Source organism: Dasypus novemcinctus, chromosome 24 (assembly GCF_030445035.2).
Source record: "Dasypus novemcinctus isolate mDasNov1 chromosome 24, mDasNov1.1.hap2, whole genome shotgun sequence".
Lineage (NCBI taxonomy): Eukaryota > Metazoa > Chordata > Mammalia > Cingulata > Dasypodidae > Dasypus > Dasypus novemcinctus.
Genome location: NC_080696.1, coordinates 16,242,277 through 16,260,543, shown reverse-complemented (window position 1 = coordinate 16,260,543; position 18,267 = coordinate 16,242,277). Strand labels below are relative to the sequence as shown.

Genomic DNA, 18,267 nt, shown 5'->3' with positions numbered 1-18,267 from the left:
GTAATTCACTCAGAACAGTGCCATGTGCTAGTTTTCTCCATTAGGGAGACTCAGGGAGCAGGAGGGCAGCCGTGACATTCCCTCCCCTCCAACCCTGTAAGCAAGGTACTTAAGAAAGATTTAGTTTTTGCGGCTTTATGCATGTCTGCGAAGAGCCCTGCACCAAGGCAGATTCCCTAGGATGCTGATCTGATACCCACCCTACGTGGCCGCCACATCATGCACTGGCCCCACACTTCACTACCCCCAGAACTGACTCCTCTTAATCCACCAAGCTTCTCTCAAGGCCCTGGCCGAGTTTCTGTAGGGAGGGGAGGAGTACAATGCACATACAACCATTCTCTAGCCCCAAAAGTTTATGGAGACATCCCAAGGCAAGCTGTGGCTCACCACCGATTCTCAGGCCACGCATGGAAAAAACCACAGTCGACAGTTCAGGTGCCACCAGGAAAGGCTCCCCCGGAATATTCAAAGTACCCACAGAAAGAGTCTTGGCAGGGGAGTGGGCAGAGGCAGGCTTCCCGGAGGAGGCGGCAATGAAGGGGGTCTTGAAGGGGAAGGGAAGCCCAGATGGCAGGAAGGTGTCTGTGGTTCACAGAGAGTCTGGCTTGAGGATGCAGGTGTGAATGTGGTCCAAAGAATATCGGAGCTCGATCCCAGCCATGGAAAGCCCGGGAACCACGGGCACAGTGTATCGTTCCTTCTCAGGAATTCCTTTCTTCCTTGCAGCCTTCTACCATTAAATCCAGACCAGCGCTGTTCAGCAGATATATAACATGAGCCACACTTGTAATTCTTAATTTTCTGTTAGCCACATTAAAAGAGGGGAAAGAAACTCGTGAAATTAACATTTTAGTCCATATTTCTAAATTATTATCATTTCAGCATTGTATTAGTCAGGGTTCTCTAGGGAAACAGAATCAACAAGGGATATCCATCGATAGTAAGAGATTTATCAGAGTCTCTCACGCAGTCGTGGGGATGCACAAGTCCAGGTTCCGCAGGCAGGTTGCAACCAGGAGCTCGGATGAAAGTCCAGTGAAGATTCTTGATGAGTTCTGGGAGCTGGTGGCTGTCTGAAGATGAGCTGGGAAATTCTCTCTCAATGCTGGAATCATTTCCCCTTTTAAGGGATTCAACTGATTGGGTTAAGCATCACGCATTGCTGATGGCAATCTCCCTGATGTAATTATAACCAGCTATCTATGATTTACCTCTGCAGTAAAGTCAATGGTGACTAAAGTCCATAAATGCCCTTGTATTACAGTTAGGCCAGTGCTTGTTGACCAAACAACTGGGCACAACTACCTGGCCGAGCTGACACAATAGCCTAACCATCACAAGCATGTAATTGATTTAAAAAGTTTTGATGAGGGAAGCGGACTTGGCCCAATGGAAAGGGCATCTGCCTACCAAATGGGAGGTCCGTGGTTCAAACCCCGGGCCTCCTTGACCCGTGTGGAGCTGGCCCATGGGCAGTCCTGATGCGCGCAAGGAGTGCCGTGCCACGCAGGGGTGTCCCCCGCATAGGGGAGCCCCACGTGCAAGGAGTGCGCCCCGTAAGGAGAGGCGCTCAGCACAAATAAAGTGCAGCCTGCCCAGGAATGGCACCGCCCACACAGAGAGCAGACACAACATAACGCAACCAAAAAAGAAACAAGATTCCTGCCGCTGATAAGGATAGAAGCAGTCACAGAAGAACTCACAGCGAATGGACACAGAGAGCAGACAACTGGGGATGGAGGAAGGGGAGAGAAATAATTTTTTTTAAAAAGTTGATGAGATATTTGACATTCGTGTTGTGGTACCTAGTCGTTAAAGTCACAGTGTGCATTTTATGTGCATCGCATGCCTCAATCCAGACAAGGACTCAGTCAGCCCTCGTGGCTCCCTGTTGGATAGCAGAGGCCTAGATGCTCAGCCAAAGCTGACCACCCCACAAGAGGGCCAGCACAAAATGCCCCAGAGAACGCAGTCCAATTGTTGGGTTTTGATTTGCTAAAGACTCTTGAATGACTCCATAGTAGAATCAAGAGTTTTGAAAGTCATGACTTGAACTGTGAAGTTAGAGAACAATCCAGACATAAGCCAAAGCTCTGGGGCAAGTGGAGGACATATGAAAAGGTGCATGCTTGGGACTGGGGAGGTGGGAAAGTTCACGGTGTAGATGTGTTCCCACAATTCTAAAAAGAGAGACTGAAGAGACAATGGCAATTGAATGCAAAACGTGATCCTGGACTGGATCTAATGATGGAGGAGAAAAGGTCCAAAAAGACATTATTGGGACAAACGAAAAAAATTGGAATATAGACTGTACACTTTCTATCAATGTTAAATGTCTTGAACTTGGTAACTTTAAGTTGGTAATATAAGCAAATAACCTTGTCTCAGGAAATGTACATGGAAGCACTAAAAGTTCAAGGAGTACTGATGTATGCAACCTATTCTCAAATGCTGAGAAAATAGATGATATATAGACAACAAAGAGATAGATGATAGATGATATAGGTAAGTAGTCAGAAAAGTAGCTAGGTAAGTTGATAGATGATGGATGATGATAGATTGATATAGATCGGTAGAGGAGAGATGATAAATATATAGAAGATTGATGATAATAGATTATAGAGATAGATGATAGAAAAAAAATGGTATAACAAAAGTGGCAACTTGTCGGTATATCTGGGTATCTGGGTAGGGGGTATATTGGGGTTGTGTTATTTTTGTATTATGTTTGCAACTTTCCTGTAGGTTGTAAATTATTTCAAAATAAAAAAGTTAATAAAAAAAAATTTAGAAGAGATGAAGTCAGACTTGCGCAGGGCAGAAATAGAGGCTACTAGATTTTAGAGGTGATGTGGGCTTTTAACGGCACCTCCAGGCCTGCCTTGGATTCTGGGCCCTGGACTTGGGGGCTGATAGTGACCCGGATGGACCCGAGGGCCCGGGCAGGGGGCGGGGCCTGGCCTCCCCTCGCGCTCGCGTCTTGCCAGTCTGAGGGCAGCGTGTTGGCGGGCCCTCAGGAAGGATGCAGAGCGATCCCGGGGGGCCAGCACCCACGGGACAAGGCCGAGGGAGCCAGAGACGCCGAGGCGGAGCCCTGTCTGAGAGGAGCGGCTCCACCTCGGCGGGGACCGCCCAAGATGACGGATGGCCCCAGGTCCCAGAAGATGCCCCTTGCACTTGGCAGGCCTAGACCCCTGCGGCGAGGTGGCCAGGCCAGCAGATGAAAACTCGGGACCCTGCATGTTTATTTGTAAAATCTGACAACCCTACCCTGCTTGCATTTGCCTGCCCCAGACCCTCGTCCTGGCTCTGCCCCATGGACAGGTCATCCTCCCGAGGCACTCACTGCCTCGGAAGTGCCCCCTCTGGGTCTCCTCGGTGTCCCCACAGGCCCAGCCAGGCCCTGGGCTCTGATATGGGGTCTCCCCACCAAGGGTCAGCCTCAGAGCCCTCCCTGCGGGGCGCATCCACCTGGCCCGGATCGTCTTGTGCAGTTTATTGTCATGTAACTAACCCATGACCTCGGCCTCACTCAGGACCGCCACCAAGGTGCTAACTCTGGAGCCTTTGTCTCCTTGTTTGTAAAATGGAGATGGCGGCTCTCGGTCCAGGTACAGGTGGGTTAGGGTCTCAAAGCAAAGGATGAAGGGGAACTCCCCACCTCAGCACCTGGAATTAGCAGCTCTCGGAACCAGCAGGGCCTAGAAGTCAGTACTGCTCACTGCGCCAGCCAGGAAGTCACGGGCACAGAGGGGGCCCTAGCCAGGAACCTGGTTCCTCACCTGCCAAACTGCCTTCTGCCCCACAGCCCTGGCTATTTAGGCAAGTCTCAGATGCCTTAAAGTTTCCCATTTAAAATTTGTTTTAAATGTGCATATCATTTCACCTATAATCTTTAAAAACACAGTTAAACTAGTAAAGGCAAAACTCTAGGGACAAAAATCAAGTGGCTGCCAGGGGCTGGGGGTGGTGAATATGAAAGGGACAGGGAAGTATTTTGAGATGCTAGAGTTGTCCTAGATCTTGATGGTAATAGTGGCTACAGGACTGTATGCATTTGTCAAAACTCACAAAACGGCTTACTAAAAAAAAAAAAAAAAAAGATTTCTAGATTAATTGTGCCTTAAAAAGAAAAAATAGATGAGTAAAACTCCAAATTTACAAAAGCGTTAAGTCAATGGTAGTAGAAGCCAGAATCAGTCTTTGGGGTTGGAGGATGGCAAGGCCTGGGAAGATTCACAAAGGAACCATATGAAAGTCTATGAAAGTTCAATAGCTGATCTGGGTGTGGGGTACATGGTGGGTACATTGAGCCAAACACTGAATATTAATGCGCTTGAGACGCTTTACCATGAGGATGTTATGCCATGAAAGGAAAGCAAAATGAATAATTCCTTTAAATTTTTTTAAATTTTAAATTTCTTGCTTAATTGGACTTGTCTACAAAGAATGTGCTTTCTCCTGTATCTGGGAGGAAAGACTCAAATCTGCCTTTGATTGTCGAACTCCTGTTCCTGACAATACTGCCTATTAGGTATGAAATTGGCTTGTAGATGGCGTTGATGGTCAGAACATTTAACTACAGGTACAGAGCAGCATCTCATTTAGAAAACCCAGGCCCCCCTCAGACTAGATGCTGCTGAGAAAAATCTCCTGCCCTGACCTGGTACAGCCCACACTGGTTAGCAGGCATATGTGCGGCAACTCCCAGCCTCATAGGGTTTCTGCAACGTTTTCCTGCCCTGTAGAACAACTTGGTTGGTTTCCTCTCTTGAATGAGAGTGCAATACTGTGTGTGAACCCCCAGCTTCCTTTAATGTACTTCCTTTCTCTGGGTTCCCCCATTCTCTCCTAAGGTTCCAAGCAGCTTTTTAATATTCCCATAATAACAAATAATTTTGTAGGAAAGAATGTTCAGACCCTAATGGATATCGGTGAGGTCAGTCTTCGGCTAGGAACGACATCTCAGTACAACCCACACATTCCCTTACTCTGGTGAACACCTCGGGCTATGTTACTCCATCTGCTAATGCCAGACAGGTGCCCTGACAGGGGCGAGCAAGAGCTCATGAGCACTACTTCATGGGGATGGGTGTGGACCCAAACCACCCACCCTGACAGGGACCTGGTTCACATCTGTTCACTCATACGTGTTTGAATGCTGAGTGGATCTTGCCCAGCCCAGCTGCTCTGAGCTGAAGCAATTCTCTTTGCCCTTCATTCTGGGGTCCTTGAGGCTCCCAACATGTGGGGTCAGGAGCACCAAAGCATGGGTGCCCAGCCAAGTGGCAGCTTTGCTCCCTGATGGTCCCTTGCAGGGACATGTGGCAGGAGTCACCATCTTGCAGAACCAGGGGAAGAGGAGTTGGGAAAAGAAGTTGGAGAAGTAAGAAAGAATTAATTACCTTGTTGAAACCTTTGGTGACCAAATTGACTGCAAGCTCCCGGCTGATCCCATCTACGCGGTCAACATCCTTTTCTCCAATGGGTTCAGAGAGGAAGGCTCTCAGCTTAGGAGACATGTTTTCCATCTTCTGCAAAGTAGAAAGGGAGAAAGGATTAGGAGGTTCCTGACTGCTTACTTGTGAGTGGTCACTGGGGGACTCCCTTAGCCTAGAGAGCGATGGCAGCAACAAATGGCAGGCTTCCTTCCAGCATCCAACCTCCACTGGTTTCAGATGCCAAGTTCAGTGACTAAGTATAATGATCACCATACAGAAGCCAGATAAATCCCCATGAAAAGGGTATGTTTAACGTTAAGAGCTGCAACTCATTCTTTTCCAATTCTTTGCACCCTAAATGCTTAAAGGATTGTCTCACCAGGGACCTACCTAATTAACCCACTTTCTTTCTTAAGCAGTACTTTTTTCATACTTTCATTTTAGCATTTGTCACATTCTATAGTGGTTGGTTTTAAGTAACAAATCTCCTCAAACTGGCTCAAATATTAAAGAAGACAGTATGTAACCCAAAAATCAAGAAGGAAGGTGGGATTCAGGTATGGTACAATCAGAGTTAGAGCTCCAGCTCTCTGTGATTCAACTTTTCCTCCTTGGCTTGGTTTCATCCTTGGTTGGTTCCCCTCGTGGTGGTGAAACGGCTACTCCAGCTCTTGATTCCCCAACGACTCCATCCAAAAGGAGAAAGAAAAAGAGAACTCCTCTCTCAGAGACTCCAAGAAGATGCCTCATCCAGTTTCTAAGGTCTGTACTAAGTCACCAATGTGAACTTCTCTGTGAGCCCCATGCCCCAGTCTTAGATCTGGGAATGGAATTACCTTCTTCTAAACCATGAGTGGTGCATTCAGATGGAGTTACCTGAGCAAAATCAGGATTCTTAACCAGAGAAGAGATAGGTATTAAAGCAATGACCCCTGTGGCCATCTAAGCTCCACCCCTTCAGCTGTCCAATATCCATACACTCTCCTTCACTTACATAATTATCAGAAACACTCATACTTGGCTAAAATAACTCACCCCCTACCCAAGAGGTGACAGTCCCATGATTCATCTGTTACTGGATCTAGATTCAAGCTCATATTTTCTGGGAGATGCACTGTACTCTCCATCATGTCTGGAGGTAGGTAATCATGGTCTGGTAACCTATGAACCAAATTCTCAAATTCACCACCACCAACATAGCCAATAACGGTAGAAAGAAAACAGGATGCCCACAATAAGAATATCCAGTTGGTGAGGGGGAGAATGGGAATCACATCCATCATCATTGGTTAATAGTACATGCAGTATCTTGCTGGATGGAAATATTGAGGATTCCCTGCCCCAGTGGTAAAGTGAGTTCCTTGGTCAGACCGTATGGCAGTGCCCAGTTCTAGGTCTGGGCACAGCTCCCTTTCACTGCATTGGTAACATCTGCATGGGCCTGGGGAGGATGCCTTGGTGGAAAAATCACAGTTTTAGCACTCCCTTTCTTGTAGGTACAAGTACAGGGACTGCCCTGAGGGAGGGGCAATCTAAGACCATTGTTGGTCACTTTTCTTTGGCAGTTCAGCTCCCTTAAAAATTTAATGGTTGTTAATGTGGGGAAAAGTGGGAAGTGTGGGGAGTGAGGCATATGGGAATCCCTTATTTTTAAAAATGTAATCTAAGTATCTTTTTAGAAAAAATAAATATATTTTTAAAAATTTTAATGGGTTTCTTCTATTCAAGTCCATGTGCTAGTAGAGATGGAGTTCTTCTCAGGACATAATCCTTGAACTGGCCACTGCCCTCTCTGCCTTGCCAAACACCCTTGTCCTCAAATCAGTGGCCTCTTCCTTCATCTTTGGAGTGGGGAGGCACCCCAAATTTGCTTCTTGTCCCCCCGGCATTCATCCAGGTGCATCATCACAATAAGCTAATTGTTGCCTTTATCAAGCATGGCATCCTAAAGACAAGATGTTTGGGAGAAACCTGGGAATTTGAGTAGATGCTTTTCCAGGGCCACAATCTTTTATTTAACTTTAACCAGATAAGTGTTCTCTTCCAACCCAGCAAGACTTGCTTTTCCATTTCCAGTCGTTTTTAGATTGCAGGCCACAGGCAGAAAGGCCCTCTTCTACCAAAGCTGCATTTTCATCCCTCTGCACTTTCAAAAGGGTCACTTCTCCCTACATTCAACTCTTTTTTTTTTTTAAGATTTATTTATTTCTCTCCCCTCCCCCCCCCCCCACCCCAGTTGTCTGTTCTCTGTGTCTATTTGCTGCATCTTCTTTGTCCGCTTCTGTTTTTGTCAGCGGCACGGGAATCTGTGTCACTTTTTGTAGTGTAATCTTGTGTCAGCTCTCCGTGTGTGCGGCGCCTTTCCTGGGCAGGCTACACTTTCTTTTTGTGCTGGGCGGCTCTCCTTACAGGGCGCATTCCTTGCACATGGGGCTCCCCTATGAGGGGAAACCCCTGCGTGGCAGGGCACTCCTTGTGCACATCAGCACTGCACGTGGACCAGCTCCACACGGGTCAAGGAGGCCCGGGGTTTGAACCGCGGACCTCCCATATGGTAGACGGACACCCTAACCACTGCGCCAAGTCCGCTGCCCACATTCAACTCTTAAAGGACCATTATGAAGACAGCCAACACCCTGGGCATTTCCTATCAAATCTCCAAATGTCATGTTCTCCATAAGCATAAGACCTGAACCTCAAAACTGGCCCAACATCACCATTTTGTTGAATGAGGATCACCATCCTCCTAATTTGAGGAAAGACATTCTTCCTGCTGTCTGCTGAACATTCCTTCTAGGCCGATCCCACATTTAAGGTGTGTTCATTGCAGCACCCCCTTCCTTGTACCCAGTTCTGCATCAGTGTTGACAGTTTATGTTGCAAGTTAACAGAAAACCCAGTTCAAATTGGCTTACACAATAAGTAGGTTTTATTAATACAGCTACCAAAAAGCCCAGATGTAGATCAGGTGTGATTTGGTCAAGGCTCCACCTTGATTTCCCTGCAACAATCTTGGCTCAGCCTTCCTTTGTGTGCCAGCTTAATTCTCAGCTTAACTCATTCTTGAAACTAAATGGGCTACAGTGGTTCCTGGCATCACTTTTGCAAATGACAGCTCTCTTTCTTTCTGAAGGAAAACATGGTGTATTTTTGCACTCAAAACCTCCAACAAATGCCTTCTTGGTCCAAATTGTCATATGCTAGAGCTAGGGTCTGATCCACATGTCCTATGAGGTCCAAAAAGAGGATCAGTGGCCCTCAAAACTCATGGGCTGCATGGGTGGAAGCAGGGGAGATGAAAATTCAGACGTCATTCATCGTGATACAGGACAATGTTGGAAGAGCAGCCCCAATGCCTATTGCATAGGCCCCGGTAGATCGTGGGGCTACAAGGGCCACAGCCACCTCCTCATGGCCTTTGTCTTGCCCACCCTCCTTCACCACCCGCTGTGCCTGGCATGTGGTAAGCACACAATGACAGAATAATTGAATGCATCCATAGCTTTCGAATACCTCCTTTTCTTGGCACTTGCCCTATAACATATCATGAGCTTGGTGTCTGAAAAGAGCAGAAACTTCTTGTCTCATAGTTCTGGAGTCTAGAAGCCTGATTTCCAGGTGTCAACAGGGCTGTGTTTCCTCTGTCCTCTGTGGGGTTCAGGTGGTGGTTTGCCAAGAGTGCTTGGTATGACTTGATCCCCACCTCCGTCCCATGGCCATCTCCTCTCTGTGTCTCCTACCTGTGCCCAAATTTCCTCTCCTTAAAAGGATTTGGATCTACCCTAATCCAGTTTGGCCTGATCTTAACTAATAGCATCTTCAAAGAACCTGTTTCCAAAGAAGTTCACATTCACAGGATGGGTGGGTTTAGGTCATGAGCATGTGTTCTTGGGAGATTTTTGGGGAATCAATTCAATCTACAACACCCCTTCACCAACATCAATCTCCCACTTCTCCAGTCTTTTCCATAAGTTTGAGCTGCCCCTTGTAAGCCTTTCCCTTGTAAGCCCACTTGCCCATTGTAAGCCTGCTTTTCCCAGGTGACCTTTTGTAACACTTCAGATGCACCTAAACTCTGCAAGAAGAGATAAAGCCAAAGGTGCTGGTTTCAGATGTCAGGGGGCTCCTAAGGAAAGTGAACTCAACTCGGCTGATTCTGGGAAGGGAAACAAGAGGCAAGAGAATGTGTTTGGCATTCCCCGACTCTATGGGTCTTAGGTACACAGACGTGTAAGCTGTCAATACATTATTTTACGGAGGGGCATATATTTCCCTCTTTGGCAGCTCAATATGAAGGTCTCTATCCGTGAAAATATATTTCCTGAAGGCCAAATGGACTTCAATGCCGGTGTACACAGGTGACCCTATGGGAGCATGAATCAGGATGGGTGGCCCAGCCCAGCACCCAGATGGTAAGAGTACGGGATTGCTGAGCAGGAGGCAGAACCCCAGAGTGCCGACGCGCCTTACCAACTTTGCCAAGGGAAAATTCCATTTCCTATCCGTGTTGGCCATCTTAAGTCAAACATCTCTGCTTGAAAGAATTAATGGAAACTACAACACTGTCATCAATTATTGTTATCAATGCAGGAACAGCATCAAAGTCTGGTAATGGTTAGGTACACCTTGTTTGTGTTTGCTTTTCTCACACACATGATCTCACTTTGATCCTTGAAATACCTCTGGGGTATCAGTGGGGATTTTGTCCTCATAAGAACCATAGCCAGTGAATAGCAGCACCACGTGCACAGGCCAGAAGGAAAGCTCTCTCCATTTTGCTCCCCAGAGGATGTTTGGCAGTGTCTGGGGGTGGTTATTGGTTGTCACTCCTTGGGGAAGTGCTACTGGCATCTAGGGGGTAGAGGCACAGGACAGGCTCTCCCAGCACGGAATTATTCATCAGGTCCCAAAGGACAATCATATTGGGGTTGAGAAACCTTGGCTACAAGTAACCGAAAAACACTGATTCACATGGTCTTAAATAATAAATAAATTTCTACTCTCTCATAATCAGAAATCCTTTAGTGAGGTGGACCCAAGATTTATCATTCAGTGGCTCAGTGTTACCAAGGACCAGGCTAGCTGACCCCAAGTTCCCTTGTTGCCACCAAAATTTGCTTGGGTCCCACCCCAAGAAGGAAACTTCCAGAAGGAGACAGCATGTCTTTCTTGGGTGCTTTTCCTTCTCCAAAACCTCTTCAGCCACTCTTCCCTAGTTCCACAGGCCAGAACCAGACAGCAGACTACCGGAAGCCAGTCACTGGCCAGGAGTGAACTACCATGGGTGTGCGGTGAATCACTTTCCCTGAAGCAAAAGGCTCCGGAGAGAGAATGAGGCGCTGTTCCGAAGTAGGAAGAGGGGGAATGGGTGCCAGGTGGGCAAGATGACAGTGTCTGGTACATCTTCTAAGCCCTGATCTAATATTCAGTCCATTATCCTAGTGCCTCTCAGGGTTTAAGGTGTGCACGGACAACCCGGGGATCTGATTTAGCACATCTGGATGCTGCGGTTCCAACAAGCTCCCACGTGACACCAATGCTGCCGGTCTGGGAACTGCACTTGGAGTAGCAGGGCGTTATATCATGTCTTCAGCTTGATAGCCCATTACTCTCTCGGGGGTGGGGGTGGGGGGATCTAAAACTTACTGCTGCTTGGGTGCCACCTGCAGAGGTTTGGATTTAATTAGCATGGAGTGTGGCCTGGGCATAGTGATCCCAAGATGCTTCAAAGTTTGAGAGCCTCGGCTTCAAGGGTTTCCTGGGCCAGCAGCAGCAGCACCTGGAGCATGGAAATGCAAATTCTTGGCCCCCATCCCCAGACCTATTGCATCAGAATCTCTGGGGATGGGATGCAGAAATCCGAGTTTGGGAAGCCCTCCAGGTGGTTCTGATGCCCAGGAAAGCCTGAGAAACACTGCATGAAGCAATTGTTTTGCCTCACGTATGGGTAATTTACAAATAGGATTGTGATGGTTTTAAGCTGTGTATCCCCCGGAGAAACATGTTCTTAAATCTAATCCATTCCTGTGGGTGAGAACCCATTGTCAGGAGGACTTTTTGATGAGGCTACTTCAGGTAAGAAGGTGTGGCCCACCTCTGTCTGCATGGGTTTTAATCCTGTTACTGGAGTCCTTTATAAGTGGAATGAAATTCAAACACAGAGAGAAAAGGCTAGGGAAGCAAGAAGTTGAGATTAGACAAAACCTGCAAGAGAAGAGAGAAACCAGGAGATGCTGCCAGGTGCCTTGCCATGTGACCGAGGAGCTGGCAGCCGAACGCCAGTCTCTGGGGAGAAAGTATTGCCTTGACGCCTTGATTTGGAATTTCTTCTAGTCTCACAACTGTGAGCTAATAAATTCCCATTGTTAAACTCGTCCCTTTTCACGGTATTTGCTTGAGCAGCATAGGAAATTAAAGCACACACGTACTTAGTTTTATTTTGAAAAATATATTTTTCAGGCTAACTTTTAAGACTAGAAGATGATCCTTTACCATAGCCCAGTTTTGGGACGGGACAGGAATGTTCCAATTATTGAAACTCATCCACCGAATTCCTAGCTATGGCAGGCCAATTTCCAAAGAATAAAACTGTATTAGAATATGCTTTGAAGACATCATGTTGAGTGAAAGAAGCCAGACACAAAAGGACATTGTATGAGCTCACTGATTTGAAACAATTAGAATAAGCAAACTCAAAGAGTTAGGATCCAAAATGTAGGTTACCAGAGGACCGAGTAGAGATAGAGAATGGAAGTTAAGGCTTAAAATGTACAGGGTTCCTATTTGGAATGATGGAAATGTTTTGGCAATGGATGGTGCTGATGCTAGCACAACATTGTGAACTCAATTAACAGCACTGAAATAAATATAAATATGTATATATATGAAATATAGTTAAAAAGGGAAGTGTTAGATGGTATATATAACAATAAAAAAATTTTAATTCATGGGAAAAAATGTATACTCAACATTAAATTTATGCCTAAATTCAGTTTAATCTTCCTTCCCTGACTTAAGATGCTCCCTTAGACCTGATGGCCATCAAAGTAACTGTTCATTTTTTTTTAACTTATTGAAATATATCCCTCATACATAAACAATAAGTGTGCAATAGTTGTGAAGTGACCGTTCATTTTTATTGCTGGGACTGATGACTTAAAAGGCCTAGGAAACCTGCCTGGGCTCACTAGCCTTGAGAGGTCATCTTAGAGGTTGATGGAAAAATCAAATCCCTGAGCTCGATTTGCTTCCTGTCATTTACTGCTGTCCCCTGTAATTATGGGCAGGTTTTCTAGGATGACTCCAGCTAAGCAGAACTTGATGTGGGATGGGCCCGTGCGGCCATGCGGCCGTGCTTAGCAGCTCGCAGGCAGTATCTAACCCCAGCCGCCTTAGGCACCGCCTGTCTTCATCAGCCACCACAGGAAGATTTTAACCAAGTCCTTTTTTAAAGATTTATTTATTTATTTATTCATTTCTCTCCGCTTCCCCGCCCCCCATCCCTGTGTCTATTTGCTGCGTCTTCTTTTTCCTCCGCTTCTGTTGTTGTCAGCGGCACGGGAATCTGTGTCTCTTTCTGTTGCGTCATCTTGCTGTGTCAGCTCTCCGTGTGTGCGGCGCCACTCCTGGGCAGGCTGCACTTTCTTTCGCGCTGGGCGGCTCTCCTTACGGGGCGCACTCCTTGCACGTGGGGCTCCCCTATGCGGGGGACACCCCTGTGTGGCAGGGCTCCTTGCGCACATCAGCACTGCGCGTGGGACAGCTCCACACGGGTCAGGGAGGCCCCAGGTTTGAACCGCGGACCTCCCATGTGTTAAACCAAGTCTTGATGGCTTCCAAGCCCTTGAACTTCAGAGCAGGCGGAGCAATAACCACCTTCTGCTTTTTTTTTTATTAAAAAAAAGGACCCTAAATTTCAAAAGAAATTTCGCCTTTAGGTCAAAGAGATCCAAGCAGAATTACTCTGTTGACCTTGAATGAGGTGAGGGCACTACCTCCTCCCCCATGATCCAGAGGCAACTCCATGGACCCCACTTTGTGTCCCACAATCTAACCTGAAACCCTCATTTCTCCCAAAAAAGAAAACAGAGGCCCAGGAACTAGCGAAGCGTGGCTGGTCTGAGTCTGTCCCCTGCTAGATCACATGGCCCCTCCCGGGCGAGCTTCGGGGCTGGTTTCATCCGCAGATGAAGCCCCCGGGGGCCACGCGACAGAAACACCACAAATGCTGCGGCACAGCCCTGTCCTTTAAAAGCTTCTTGTACTACAGGGTCTTTCCCAATGACTTTATTCTGAACCACAAAGTGCTCTTGGGGACGATGCATCAGCAGGAAATGACCTCAATCAATTCTGGTTGTAGATGCTTAGAGAAGTCACCTGTTGAAATAAGGACTAGAGGCGGCAATGGGATTTAATCATGACTCCTGAAGGAATGACTTCCCAGTTGCATATGATTGATATCATTTCTGAAAGCCAGACCGTAAGTCTTTATGAGGAGGCAATCACAAGTACACCCCTATCGGATAAACGAGAGGGCAGAGACTGTTTTACTGTCACCACAGTAATGGGTATTGGGGGCTTAGGATACAATTTCCGGTGGCAGCATTATACACGATTTCAAAAAATGATACAACTCATCAACAACAATTAGCGGGAAGTGCAGTAGTTATTCTCGGAGTTATTCTCAGAACACTGTAGAAGGCGACTCAAGAAGCATCTCCCATTAGGAAGAAACTGGTGTGAACAGCGCATGAATATAGTTAGAATAACAAAGTTGTCTGAAATGTGAATGGGGAAAAAAAAAGGCAGTATTTCTAAATATCTTCTTTTGTGTGTGTGTGATTTTACATGTGTAATAGATTTAAAAATCAGATGGCATATTTGACTATTTTATCTACATTCCTAAAAGTATATCTATTCAAATAGTCACAAAAAAAAAAAAAAAATGAGGGGGGGGCAAAATTTTCTCACTGAGAAAATGAAGGATTATCTTATTTTCCTGTTTGCTTTAGATTTAGGCACAGGTGGTATTTATTGTCTACCCCAGGACCTGAGATGTTAATACTTAATGTTTCGCCCTCACTTTTATTGAGGGTGGAATATAAGAGGGGGAAAATCTGCATATCTAGTAACATTTTGTTGAGGCTGCTGCCGCCCACATTTTCTTCTATAAAATGTCTCACATGATAGATTTCTTTTGGAACTTAATGCCAAGAAATAGGTGTACCTTTAAAAATCGACATATTTCTATTGTTATGATAAAAATCATTTGTAACAGATCATATTTCCCTTTTTACTTGACCTACTAGGAAGCCCTGGGCGAAATATGACCACAGAGAAATTAGCATAATTGAATACTTCCTGCTCTTTGCGGCTATCATATTTGCTTCTTTGGTTCAATGGCTTGAGTATCTTTACAACTTACATGCATAGGCTCAAAATACATGGACCCTTTATTATAAGCTGTTTTACCATACGTGCAAAACCTCAAAGATATGGAGACTATAAATAACTTCTAAACTAAGCAGATTCATGGGGAATTTCAGAATCCTTCCCTGTGCCCTCAAAACATTGGAGCCTTGTAACTACCGTGGGAAGGGAAGAAAATGCTGGTGAGAAAGAGACCTCAGGATTGTCCTTACAGATGTCTGCTTGCCCGCGGCCTCCGGGGCGAGGCTGGGGAGAAGTTTGCACTGATGAGTTGGACTGGAGGGTAAGGGAGGCCACATACCGGTCCCCCCGTGAGTACCTAAAGTGACTGGCGGTCTGAGCCCACATCCTGGTTCTCTATGCTTCTGCACCCACTTCTCAAAACTACGACTTCTCCCTTCCAATGACTAAGTCTGGTCCTCCCCAAACTTTCCTAGAGAAAGGATGAAAAGGGGGGTACTGTTCCCGTGACCTTGAGGTCTGACTCAGGAGCTCCTCCTCCTTAGAGCGTTATGAGTCTGAAGAGACACTGCTAGGTCGCTTCATACAACAGGTGGAGAAATGCCCCCCCTTTTTTTTAAGGAGCTACCAGGGAGTGAACCCAGGACCTTGTACATGGGAAGCAGGTACTGAGCCACATCCACTCCCCAGCGAGAGTTAGTTTTTGTTGGTTTGTTTTTGAGTGGTACCAGATCAAAACTGGGACCGTGTACAAGGGAAGCAGGCACTCAACCACCTGAGCTACATCTGCTCCCCCCCTTTTTTTTAAATGTAAGCGCACAGGCTCCAGACACAGGGCTCCATCTTGTATACTCAATTCAATAATTCTTAAATAAATAAATAGAAATAGAAATAAAAGCAAAAAGGGAAGCAAGTGGAGCTCAGTGGTTGAGCTCCTGGTTCCCATGCACGAGGTGCCGGGTTCAATCCCCAGTACCTAGAATTCCTTTTCTGCTCACCAAAACATCCTAGAACACGGTCACTCCTCACCGCTCAGCGGGTGGGTGCTACGCCGCTGGCAGCCGTCTTGGCCTCCACCTGGGGAGAACCCCCAGAGCAGGGAGCCGACATGGAGGAAGGCAGAGCTGAGAGACGGATGCCTCCAGCAAACCAGATGGGCAGAAGAAATGCCCAGACCAGGGAGGCAGAAATATGTGGGTTGAAATCTCAGCCTCTCCCCTTGGAGAACTTGGGGGAATTCCTGCATGGAAGACTTAATTTCCTCATCTGTAAAGTGAGGCTGATGAATGTCACCTAGCCACAGGATGGGTGTGCAGGACACGTGAATTAACTGACATAAAATGTCTAGCTCAATGTCTGGAATAGAGCAAGCACTTACTATATATATGTTCACTAATATGTGTTGAGGTAGTGTTTAAGCGTTAGTTCTCATGTCTAAGATACAATTCCTGATGGTTATGTGATTGAATTGATTTGTGTTGCCTCTAAGCCCTTTCTTAGCTGCTAGCACATGAGCTAAAGGCGTCCTTAGGCAACACGGAAAGACCCTTCGGCAACCACCCCCCGTAGGAGACATCTATTGTCTCTACCTGCGCAGCACCCACCATCTCTACTTCTAGGATCCGCCCTGTCACTTCCCTTTAAGGACCCACTCTTCCTAAACCTCAGTCCCTATCTTTCCAAAGCCTTGGCTCTGGGAGGCAACCATGTTCAGGCCTGGCCAACGAAACTATCATATCGCTTTGACCACCGTGATTAGTTAGAAACAGACCAATGATCCTAGTCCAAGTCTAGGACTTCTGTTGGAATTACGGGTCAGTAGGGCTACCTTTCTCTGCAAGGAATGTTCAGCTCAGGATACAGAGAGCTGGCAGCTATCGTTACCACCACCTGTGGAGAACCTGCCTGAGAAGGAAGCCAACGTGGAGGAAAGCAGATCTGAGAGAAGGTAAGAGCGTAAATCGTGTGCGCCTGGACCTAGCCACACCTGAAGGCATCTACCTCTGGACTCTACAGTTATATCAGGCAATAGTCTCCCTTCTAGCTAACTTCAGTTTAAGTTGTGATTGTTCCATTTGTTACAGAATCCTAACAAGCATCCCCTCATTCATTAATTCACTCACTTGTTCATTCATTCAACAAGGGTTTGTGCAGTACCTACGATGTGCCAAGCACTATGCTACACACAAAAGCATCTTCATTCCACCCAGACATCTGGGGTAGGATCAGTCCCATCCTTAGGCATCAGGGATGGAAGAACTCAATTTTCCATGACCAGTAAAGCTCATCTTTCGAAAATAAAGGTTATTTCTCCTCTTTGTCCTTAGCTTTCATTCTACAATGGCAAACAAGGTCTTCTATCCCCTGCTCCTTGTTGACTGTCTCACATGTGACCCTTTAGTTAGAGAGCTATCTTTTGATCAGTCTACAAGTGAAAATACCCAAACAACTCCAACAGTGCTTGGATATTTGTTGGGTACCATCTACACGCAAGGCCTTGAGTTAGGCCGTGAACCTCTAAGACAAAGCCTTCTACAGGTGCTTTTTCCCATACTAGGCTTAACTGACCCATGTAGGGGGCACTCAGCAATAACGGGGACAAGCCCAGAGGCAAGGGGTGACCTCCGCCCGGGACTAGGAGGGAGAGGGAGGGTTGTGGAACTCAGACTCCAGACTCCACGCAAAAGGCAACCTGGGCACGAAGGCCCCTGCTAGGTGCTGCTGGAATGTTCCAGGTCAGGGGCAGGAGACCCGAGTCGGAGCTCGGCTCTGCCCATGCCAGCCGGGCGGCCTTGGGCAAGTCGCCACCCTTTCAGAGCCTCCGTTTTGTCATTTAAAATGCGAGCGTTGGATTAGCTGGAACCTGTCATTTTGGGCCCCTCTAGTATTCCGCGTCTTTGCTAATTTACACTCCTGAGACGGCACGAAGTTCATCCGGGTCTCTATTCTCCCATTCTCCAAAAACTCTCTGAAAACCAAAAGATACTTTTTTCTGAAATTTATTTGGCAGCAAAACCTGGCCTGAGCTGACTTGAGACTATTTATAGTCTTTATTATCCTACTTCGTGTGAATATTTATATGTTTCGCCACAAGAATATTAATGAGTTTCTTTGCAGGGTGCTGAGCCGGACCCCACCGGGGTGGTTCTGTAAGATACAGAAAACGCACCATACTGCTTCTCCAAAATCCCAAAAGGATCTGACCCTTCCGGCCCCAAGGGTTTTGAGCAGGTACTAGGCTCGCTGTGCTTGCAACCAAGACCCCCCGGCTGAGCCCCCTCGGTGGCCCGCTGGCCTCCCCAGCTCCTGCAGACTGAACTTTCCGGGCCCAGGACTCTATGTCTCCCACCCCCCTTCCACCCACGTGCAATCGTCCCCTTTCCCTAAAATCCTGCCTGGGCTGGACACCCCTTGTCTGGAGAGTGGTTCTCGC

General features: G+C 46.8%; 1 protein-coding gene across 2 annotated transcripts in view; it reads right to left on the bottom strand.

Annotated features, from left to right (window-relative positions):
- The window catches only part of BANF2 (BANF family member 2), a 37,850-nt gene that overhangs the window by 3,982 nt on the left and 15,601 nt on the right, over positions 1-18,267 (bottom strand). For both annotated transcript variants that reach the window (XM_004472391.4, XM_071211563.1), the window contains exon 2: positions 5,409-5,537. In XM_004472391.4, coding sequence (XP_004472448.2) covers positions 5,409-5,534 — 126 coding nt within the window. In that variant the 5' untranslated portion in view covers positions 5,535-5,537. The remainder of the gene's footprint in view (positions 1-5,408; positions 5,538-18,267) is intronic.